Genomic DNA, 11,661 nt, shown 5'->3' on the forward strand with positions numbered 1-11,661 from the left:
ATGCAATTTTCACCCTTGTTTAATATAGATTCCCCTCATCAAAAAAAGCTAATATGGTCTGTACTCGAAACAAGGCCTCTCCACACGAGCAATGATGAAATGATGAATTAACGAATGCAATCATCGAATTTTAAATATGCGTAAAATACAACTCTACCTACGGGTCCTGGTTTGAGAGGTGGATGTAAGATGTTTGGAGTTTTTATTTTGTTGAGAAGTACATTAATAGCCACTTTCATGATGTTTGTTTAGTCTATTCATACTGATGCAATTTTAAAAGTAGATTAATAGTTTGCCAAATGATTCCTCATGACCAAATATATTTTGACAATTTGACAAACATGAATTTCTGTTGGTAAAATATATTTTTTTACACTTTGAATAGTTTCAAAATTATCCAAATATGTACATACACATCATTAATAGTGTAACTTTCTTTGCATCACGGATTAGAGATAGACGAAATAGATGCAATTGGTTGATTTTTTTATTGTTAACACAACTCTCAGTTTTCAATTTAAGAAAAAAATCTTTATTAAGATTGGGAACACATCATCACTGCAAAGGACCAATGCAGTGGCATATTTTACGCAGTGTATGGTCTTTAATGCATTTTGAGCTGCTTCCATATTTATTAACTCGACTGACGTCGCCTATTACATGATATTTAGAACAGTTTTTGTTACACCTTAAAGTTGCTTCAAACTTACCATCTCCTGGCTCTGTTTGAATAGTTACTCTGTGTTTTGAATGCGTAACACCACGTGACAGTAGCCTTACGGATGAAACTATTGACTTTAAATCTAATTTTGAACATATTTTTGCGTGATTTTTCAACAAAGAATTTAAATGATAAATGAAAAAGGAGGCTAACTGATTTCTCATTGTACTATTATCCATAGCAGATAAATGATAATTGCACGTACACCAGTGAAGAGATATTCCAGCATCCACACATGACCTCTCATGTGGTATCTCGCGAAACAATGATATTCCATAATTATGCGTTCGTTCATTATCCTGATTTAACAAATGAAGCAAAGTCGAAAACATATCAAAATGAGTGGTAAGTCGTCTAGCATTTCTTTCCAGATTATTAATTAAATTACTGTATTTATTTTTAAACCATTTTGGAACATATATAAACATCATAGGCAGCCTTTCTTCCAATTGTCCGATAAATGTCATCCTTACATTTCCAAACCGCATTCCATGATCTCCAAAGAACGCTAGAAATGTATTGTTTAGCTAATTATTTTCAAATAATTTTGTAAAAGTGTTTAATGTAATTGTATCCAAATTTCTGAGACCTTCTAGATAGTCATGTGACATTCGTACATGTTGTGAAAGAGAAAAATAGTGTTTATTCTTTAAGTTATATGCAAGGTCATACATTCTCTGGTGAAGTGTTTCAGATGTAGACTTACCATGCATGCATATATCCCATTGCGTAAAACCCTTCTCGTTAGCTTCATGGAACGGTCTGTCGTAGTAATCCGTTGGTTGTCGTTTAAAGCCTGCTAGAGTATAATGGAAAAGTCCGCCAGAAGTCAAATCTTCAGTAAAGAGTTAAATATCCATCCTTTGCATAATTTTTCCAAATGAATGAACAATTATCCACTCCTTGTTTACTGTCTAAGCATGGTTGATTTTCATAGTAGTCACCTGTCAGGAACGGCACCATGTTGAGCATAGTATTATCTGCCACCTTGTTGTAGCCAAGCATTTCAACAGCTTCTAATGTGTCTGTAAGATATTTCCGTGTCTTAGGTAAATATCGCAACGAATTAATTCGAGAAGCTGAATCAATCATAACTAGTAAGACATTCAAACGGTCTTTTATTCCAAATCGACTATTTTGATTTGACAAAACAGTTGACTGTGCATTAGTTTTGCTATTGACGTTTTTAGTTGTGTTGCTTTCTGATAATTGTTTGCTGTTGTTATTTGTCTCAATGTCGTTTTTAACCTTAATGATGAAATGCATATGAAAATTTTCAGAAATAACATCCCCAGAAAAGTTGTAGCACTCAACTTTTATAAATTCGTCCTTTATATCAATAAAACGATAAAATGGTTTGCTTCGTTTCCCGAATTCATAACTATCTTTCTTTCTGTAGATTGGTTTTAATCGACAGTAGGATAAACTTTTAGGCTTTCTAGTCTGATTCAATAACAATGTGTTTCCTCGGATATATGTTAATTCTTTCCTATCGTCACACGTATCAGCCTCTTTGTTTATCTTTAAGAGATGCTTAATGCTTATATGAAAAGGATTCACATTTAGAATTTGACATTTTTTAGAATCGACTAGAAATTTCCATGTTTGAGGGGACCAATTTTTCAAAGAAACAGTTTTAGCAGCCGCGGTCGCTGTTAACATTTTACCGCTCCCATTAACTGGGATATCTCTGTTCTTATTAAAATGGAAAAGACTACGGAAAAACATAGTTATCAGATAACAGAATAACAGAGATATAAAGAACAAATACTAGTACTTTAACGCGTTTTAACATTTTCTTAAATGACGCTTTAAAAACAGGGAACACTTTGGACACAATGTACATTCCTTTTGAATTTTCTTCAGATTTAAAACTTATACATTATATGTAAAATCTAACCAAAATCAGATATTTCACTCTGCTGCGTTGATTTTTATGTTACACACAGTAGCAACTTTGAAATCTGAACATATCTTATTAGGGGTCATGTTTAGTGACCTTTCAGCAACCAATCAAATATCTCCCATATAAAGGTTTCGGTATTTTTACTATACTGTAATCTATAAAAATATTGTCTTAGTTCTAAATATAGTTCTGATCATATGTACAAACCTGATTGTAAAAATTTCTCAAATTAAGAAAAACAATAATGTTTTATTCATTTTTAGAAATATCTAATCATTTAAAAAATGGTGACATCTGTTAATCTTTGATGCGGTGAAAATTTTACCAACCATGAAAAACAAATACAACTGAGTAAACTGACATATCTGTTGTACTCTTTATTTCAAGTTCGAAAGAATTGATGTAATCAACATAAGAGATTATTTTTTTGTGCATCAATACTTTATACCAAACACTACACGTTTTGTTATAAACTGATGAAGTCTTCAACTGAAACTTGAGAAGATACAAATTTATAAAACTGATCATGACATTTGAAGAGGAAAATAATTTGTGTGTTAATATTTTTTTCATTTTGAAAAACTATTCCATTTATCATGAGGGCCAACAAACCTGATGTGATTACTTTTTTTTAATAGATTTGTTATTTGGAAAGAATCCCTTATTTGCGAAACCATATTTTGTTGGTAGTGCCCAACGTGATGAATTCCTGGCTCAATATCTTAGTATTAGCTTTAATTCCATCGCTTACACGTAATCTTATTGAAAACAATATTGTTAGCTAGTTACAGAATAAAAAAAAGGTAGCAACATTACACCTCCCCTATATATGAACGTATCGCATATCGATTCCAATGAAGCAATTTAGCTCTCGAAAAATCATCTAAAAATGTACATTTTGTACATTCAGAGCTACACAACTTTTTCATCGAGTTATATTGTTTTTTCTCTCTCATAAAGTCTTGTTTAACAAAGTAGGGTTTGCTCCTCACATTTAACAGTCATTTTAAACTACATCGGTATTTTTTTAGAACAAAGTTCAACTTATTATTTCAATGTGTCTTTGTGTACCAGTCATTGTAATAATCCTGAAAAAAAGAAATACACTGATAGTTGTAAATAAAAACGACCGTAGTTTACCGTAGATTGTCGCTGTTCTAATCTCGTAAATCGATAAGAATTGAATAAACTTCTCAAAGAGACAAGAACTATTTGTAACTATAAAACGGCTATTTTTTTAAATGATCCAAGGCAAACTATTCCATAAAACCAATGTTCGTATCTTCTGTTTTCAGATGCAGCTAGACTTCTACGTTCATATAATGTAAAACAAATGAGATATAGCCAATGGGATTTATTTTAACAAATTTAGCAAATTAGGGATAAATTGAAGATGTATGTCTCTATATAACATCCACTCTAAAATTTCAAGGAGCTCAACACAGTTCAACAATGCAGTGCTGTCGGGACAACCAACTATTTCAGAGTATTGAAAAGAAACCAGGATTACTTCCATACAGGCTTGAACTATTTTCTGTGAAAGATAGACTACAAAAAGAGAGGCGAAAGTTACCCAACGTAAATTCAAACTCATAATTTGCAAGATTAGTGACGACAGCAAACATTGAAATGTCTTTCTAAATCAATTTCCGTTCTTGTTGAACTGTTTGGTTTTGAAGAGAAGTGATTTTCGTATTTATGTTAAATACTTAAAAACAAAACTCGTTAGCCTTAAGGGAGCTTAAAGAAATACGAGGTAGAACTCGAGATATTTTATAAATGCCTTATATGCTAAATGTTGGCCATATCAGTTTTTGTCAAATGGATGAATGTATTAAAGGTGTCGATGTACCTGGAATTAGTCTGCAGCCTGGCACAAAATTTCTATAAATGGATTGCAAGAGGAGATACTTTACACATGCAAACCATATAAAACCATGTGTGCTTGTTCGGATTTCAGGATATTTTGTCAGAGGATAACGATTTACAAGAATATTCGACTATTATATGCCAAAGACAGAATTACAAGCTGATATGAGTACCCTAGGATTTGAAAAGTGACAAACACGTGAAGTTACTGATCCGTCTCACATATTATAAACGCGAGGTTACATGACACTTGAGAAGTCATAGCTGATGTTGCAATTTAATACTTTAACACGAAGTCACAGTACACAAACACCAGAAGTCACAGTACCCTTATACAGATTGTAAACGTAAAGTTACAATACATTTGCAAACTGCATCGACTAAGTATATGCATTCGGAGTAAAACTAATTGTAACAGGATGCTGTTACGAAGTCTCCAAAACAAAGCTTCAATAACTCGCCATTCCTATGGTCCCATATTCATTTGATTTAAATGTTTGTCTCATACAAGAATATATATGGTTTATGAATGTGGATTTCCACCATTTACAAGTATTCAAACAGAAAAGGGGGGGGGGGTGGTGACACCCAAGGACTTTACCTACATTTCATTTGATGTGTTTTATTGTTCCATACAAGAATATATATGGTTTAGGGTTGCGGATCTTGACCGTTTACAAGGTTTCAAACCAGAGGGGTTGGGGCTGACCCCCTAGGGACTTCCCTTTAATTAATTTCATTTATTTTATTTCCCCCTACAAGAATATATATGGTTAAGGGATGGGGATCTGGACCGTTTACAAGATACTAGCACTTTCTCAAATTTAACCGGGTGGGGATGACCCACAGGGACTTCCCTTTGATTTCATTTGATTTGTTTTATTGTCCCATTGAAGAATGTATATGGTTTAGGGGTGGGGATCTCAACCATTTACAAGTTTTTCAAACATAACGGGTGGGGCTGACCCCTATTAACTCTCCCTATATTTCATTTGATGTGTTTATTGTTCCATACAAGAATATATATGGTGTAGGGGTGGGGATCTTGACCGTTTACAAGTTTTCAAACAAGAGGGGGTGGGGCTGACCCCTATCGACTTCCCGTTTATTTTATTTTATTTGTTTTATTGTCCCCTACAAGAATATATATGGTTAAGGGGTGGGGATCTGGAACGTTTACAAGAAACTAGCACATTCTCAAATTGAACGGGGTGGGGGTGACCCCAGGGACTTCCCTTTAATTTCATTTTATTTGTTTCATTGTCTCATACAATACAATATATGGTTTAGGGTGGGGATCTGGACCGTTTACAAGATAATAGCACTTTCTCAAATTAAACGGGATGGGGTTGACCCCCAGGGACTTCCCTTTGATTTCATTTTATTTGTCTTATTGTCCCATTGAAGAATATACATGGTTTAGGGATGGGGATCTGGACCGTTTACAAGATAATAGAGACTCACCCTATATTTCATGTGATTTGTTTTGTTGTCCTATGATGATTTCTGAAAACTGCGTGTTTCTATCACTTAGTTTTCAAGTTATATCTATAATACTAAAATAACGAGGTCCAATTTGTCAGCCGACATCACGTTAAAACGACGAATCACAGAATTCAACTTTATATATAACTAATATAGTACAAAGGTGTAGATTAAAAATTACACCACTCCAGGCCCTTTTGTTTTCCAAGTTATTAATATTGCCAATTATTAAGAAGTTCCGTGTCGTGTCCGATACCGATACCAATAGTATATTCACCTGTTACCTATTACCTTATCTGTACGTTCCGCATCTGACAGGCGCACCACCAAACGGTGTATTTAGGATTATGCTGTATACACGGGTCATAATCACAGGGTTGACACTACTAAATTCGATCACTCATTGTCAAATTGTTACCGATTGTAGTATTTTAATCAGGAAGACTTTCTAAGATAACAATACGAATACTAAAAATCTGGACTAAAAATAAAGCGCATAGGTACAGTTTTCAATTTGTTAGCGGGCAAGACGTAAAACAGCGAATCAAAGAATTCAACTTTATTTATAACTAATATAGGACAATGCTGTATATATACTTTAATTCAGTCACGGACCCGCGATATCACGGGTGTGTTCTAGTTCATTAAAAAAATTTAGAAAAAAAAATCCCATTGGGTTTTATAGGAAACCCCGCCCCTCTTTCTGCCCCCCCCCCCCCCATTTAAAAAAATTAATATCCCTTAATAGACCCCAATGCACAAACGAAAGATTAATGGCTCACCTAAAAATATTAGTCTAACATTCTTTGAAATCCTAAGTAAATCTGACAAGCGGTTTTGGAGAAATGCTGCGGACAAGTTCATTTTTAAAGTGGCAGAAGAAAAAGAAGAAAAAGAACTAGATTTGCCATTGCAAGCAATAGCGGATGGCACCCTTTCCCCACTGCCAGGCGAGCGGCAGCCATTTAGGTAATTCTAAAGCCAAAAAATGAATCTACACAGGCAAATTATCATTTTTGTAAAGTTTCGTTAAGTTTGGAGGATTTTGAAATTTTGGACATTTTTGCTGTTTCCATGGTTACGGCGGCCATTTTGAAAATTCCAACTTCAAAAGTCAACTCTGCGCATGTCAGTGACCATTTCTGTAAAGTTTCATCCAGTTTGCAGCATTTTATTTTTTTTTGAAATTTTTTACCTTTTAGCATTGTTTCCATGGTAACTACAGATATTTTGGAAATTCCAACTCCAAATGCCACATCTTCTAATGTTGCTCATTGTTACTGTGAAGTTTCATGAAGTTTGGAACATTTTCATATTTTTTAAATTTTTGGTGTAGTTTCCATGGCAACATAGCAGTTCCAATGAATGCCAAAATCATCCAACACCTGTATATAGTGGGCACCTACATTGTATTAAAATATAATGATTCTGAGTTAAAGCATAACGTATTAATTCACCAAAACCAAAATCTAGATTTTTTCATAATTGTGCAGTTTCCATGGAAACGGCGGCCATATTTTACCATTCCATAGCAAGGTGCACAACTTCACATGGGGGTCTTCATTATAGTAGAGTTCCATCAACATTGGTCCATTGGATTCCAAGAACTCGCGCGGACAAAATTTTGTTGCAAGAAAAAAAATAAAAATAATAAGAAAACTAGATTTGTAATTGCTAGCAATAACGGATGGCACCCTTCCCCCATTGCCAGGTGAGCGGCAGCCATTTTGAAAAATCCAAAGTCAAAGAGCGCTTTTACACATGTTTATTAACATTGTTGTAAAATTTCATCTCGTTTGGAGCATTTTGAAATTTTTGAAATTTTTGCTGTTTCCATGGTAACAGTTACCATTTCCAAAATTCCAAAGACAGGTCCAACATTGGTACATGCCATGTTACATATCTGTAAAGTTTCTTTGGGATTGATGCTATATTCTTCAAGAAAATGTAACTTTTATGTGTTTTCCCATACGGTCAATGTTAAACTTTTGCCCTGTTTCCATGACAATGGCGGCCATTTTGGTACCTCTTGATATTGCATGCACATCTAGGCATATCAGGTAACACTTCCACAAAGTTTCATCCACTTGGGTCTTATAATGAAGAATTTTGAATTTTGAAAATTTTTCACATTTTTGCAGTTTCCATGGAAACGGCAGCCATCTTGAACCATTCCATGGTGCCTGCAACTCTTCACCTAAGGGTCCTCAATATAATAGAGTTCCATCAACTTTGGTCCTTTGGATTTCCAGAAATCTCCTGGACAAAATGTGTGGAAGAAAAATAATAAAAACTAGAATTGCCATTGCAAGCAATAGCGGATGTCACCCTTCCCCCTATTACCACTAAGCGGCAGCCATTTCAAACTTGTTTAACAGTAAATGCACAAATATGCATGGCTATTCATCTTTTTGTAAATTTTCAGTATATTCAGAGCATTTTAAAGTATTTCACATTTATACCGTTTTCATGGCAACGGCAGCCATTTTGAAAATTTCAAAGTCAAAAGTCTCATCTTAACTTGTCAGTTACCAATAATATCAAATTTCATTAAGTTAAAACCATTTTGAGAATTTTTGCAGTTTCCATGGCAACCGTGGCCATTTTGGAAATTCCAACTTCAAAAGTCATATCTAGACTTGACAGTTAACAATCATATCAAGTTTCATCAATTTTGAAGCATTCTGAAATTTTTGCTCCTGTATCCATGGTAACATAGTAGTTCCAATGATTATCAAAATCATTCAAAACCTGTATATAGTGGACAACTATATTGCATAAAAATTTGATGATTTTAAGTTCAAGCATACTAAAGTTATTCACCAAACCCGGAAGTTTTTGGAGCATTTTGACCTTTTTGCATTGTTTCCATGGAAACAGCAGACATTTTGGAAATTCCAACGCCAAATTCCACATCTACCAAAGTTGCTCATCGTTATGCTAAAGTTTCAAAAAAATTGGAGCATTTCCATATTTTTGAAATTTTTGGTGTAGTTTCCATGGCAACATAGCAGTTCCAAAATGTTCCAAAATCATCCAAAAACAGTATATAGTGGGCACCTACATTGTATTAAAATCTAAAGATTTTAAGCTTAAGCATTCTCAAATAATTCAAGGAACTCCAAAATTATATTTGTTCACCATTTTTCTGTTTCCATGGTGATGGCAGCCATTTTTTAGTTCCAAATTTGCACAGACTCTGGGGAGTCAGGGTTCCTTGTTATAGTGCACCATCATTCGGATTGGTACTTTTGGCTCTGAGAAAGCGGGCGGACAAAATTAGGTGGAAGTATAATAATAATAATAATACAGAAAAAGAAACAGAGGAAAAGCAATATGTCACCCGACATTGTCGATCGGGTGACATAACTAGAATTGCCATTGCAAGCAATAGCGGATGTCACCCTTCCCCCCATTGTCACTAAGCGGTAGCCATTTCAAAACAACTTAACAGTGAATGCAGATCTATGAATTGCGATATATCTTTCTGTAAATTTTCAGTAATATAAGAGCATTGTCAAAAGTTTCACATTTCTGCTGTTTCCATGGCAACGGCAGCTATTTTGAAAATTTCAAAGTCAAAAGTCTGATCTATACATGCCAGTTGACAATAATATTAAGTTTTATTAAGTTTGGAGCATTTTGAAAATATTTGACATTTCTGCAGTTTCCATGGCAACGGTGGCCATTTTGGAAATTGCAACTCCAAAAGTCTCATGCAGACTTGACAGTCAACAATCATACTAAGTATCAATACTTTTTGAGCATTTTGAAATTTTTGAAAATTTTTGACATTTTGGCTGGTTTCTATGGTAACACAGACCATTCCAAATTTCTAATGGCAGATACCACATTGGTACATGGGAGGGAACATACCATAAGAGTTTCAATGGATTTCACCTACCATTTTAAGGAAGTAAATGCCACTTTTTAAGGTTTTTAAAGCGTTTTGACCATTTTTGCCTTGTTTCCATGGTAACACAAGACATTTTCGAAATTCTAACGCCAAATTCCACATCTACCAAAGTTGCTCATCGTTATGCTAAAGTTTCAAAAAATTTGGAGCATTTTGATATTTTGGAAATTTTTGGTGTAGTTTCCATGACAACATAGTAGTTCCAATGATTGCCAAAATCATCCAAAACCAGTATATGGCCGGCACCTACATTGTATTAAAATATAATGATTCTGAGTTTAAGCATCTACAAATTATTCAACAAAACCCAAAAATTGAATTTTTCACATTTGTTCCGTTTCCATGGTAACGGCAGCCATTTTTAATGGTCTTATGACCTACTGCAACCCGGAATTTTGTGTTCCTCATTATAGTCAACTATCATTAAGATTGGTTCCATTGTCTCCAAGAAAACTGCCGGACAAAATCATTGGAAGAATAAGAATAATAATAGTAAAGAAACAGAGGAAAAGCAATATGTCACCCGACATTGTCGATCGGGTGACATAACTAGATTTGCCATTGCAAGCAATAGCGGATGTCACCCTGGTCCACCAATTGCCACTAAGTGACAGCCATTTCGAAATATTAACATTAAATTCACTTAATTTACTTTACAAAACATCAGTTTGCAAATTTTTAGAAAGTTTAAAACATTTTTAAAATTTTGATGTTTTTACTGTAAAATGGCAACGGCGGCCATTTTGAAAATTCCAAAGTCATACTTCTGCTTCATATTGTACTTCCCATAACATTTTATAATCATATAACATTTAATGGCTGTAAAACACTAATGTTCTAGAATGTTCCATCACATTTTCACATTTTGATGTTTTTGCCTTGTTTCCATGGTAACGGCAGCCATTTTGGAAATTCCAAAGGTAAATGCCACATCTAGATTTGCCAGGTAACATTTCTGTAAAAGTTTAATATATTTTTTAAGAATTTTCAAATTTTTGATATTTTTGATCAGTTCCTATGGCAACATCGTAGTTCCAATGAATCTCAAAATCATCCACAGCATGTATATAGAGGACAGCTACATTGTATAAAAATATGATGATTAAATGTTTTGTTATAGTTAAATTATTCACCAAAAACTAAAACTTCATTTTTTCACTCTTTTTCTGTTTCCATGGTAACATTAGACATCCTGGAAGTGCCAACCTCGACTGCACTTCTGACAATGGTCATTAACATTCTGGTATAGTTCCATTACAATTGGTCCATACGATTCCAAGAAATAGTATGGACAAAATGTGTGGAATAATAATAAGAATAAACTAGAATTGCCATTGCAAGCAATAGCGGATGTCACCCTGGTCCGCCAATTGCCACTAAGTGGCAACCATTTCGAAACTTTTAACATTGAATTAACTTAATTCACATTACAATATATCATTTTGCGAATTTTCCGAAAATTTAAAGCATTTTGAAAATTTGGATGTTTGTACTGTTTCTATGGCAACGGCCGCCATTTTGGAAATTCCAAAGATAGATTTAAAGTCTTCGCATGCCAAGTAACATTTCCACAAAGTTTTATTCATTTTGGAACACTTTCCGATTTTTCACATTATTTCTGTTTCCATGACAACGACAGCCATCTTGGAAATGCCAACCCCCGATTGCACATCTGCACATGGGGGTTAACATTATCGTACACTTCCATCATCATTGGTCCATGCAATTCCGAGAAATAGTCTGGACAAAAAAGTGTGGAATAAT

The 11,661-nt window shown here is 34.2% G+C and overlaps 1 protein-coding gene across 1 annotated transcript; it reads right to left on the minus strand.

Annotated features, from left to right (window-relative positions):
- Positions 1-1,558: 1,558 nt before the first annotated feature.
- Positions 1,559-2,449, minus strand: LOC139516459 (uncharacterized). Its single transcript, XM_071306631.1, has one exon. The coding sequence runs from the start codon at positions 2,447-2,449 to the stop codon at positions 1,559-1,561; it is 891 nt and encodes a 296-aa protein (XP_071162732.1).
- Positions 2,450-11,661: the final 9,212 nt, after the last annotated feature.

Source organism: Mytilus edulis, chromosome 1 (genome assembly GCF_963676685.1).
Source record: "Mytilus edulis chromosome 1, xbMytEdul2.2, whole genome shotgun sequence".
NCBI lineage: Eukaryota > Metazoa > Mollusca > Bivalvia > Mytilida > Mytilidae > Mytilus > Mytilus edulis.

What these genes read in the sequence shown, in the direction of transcription:
- LOC139516459 (XM_071306631.1), bottom strand. Translation starts at nt 2,449, where the DNA reads ATGTTTTTCCGTAGTCTTTTCCATTTTAATAAGAACAGAGATATCCCA.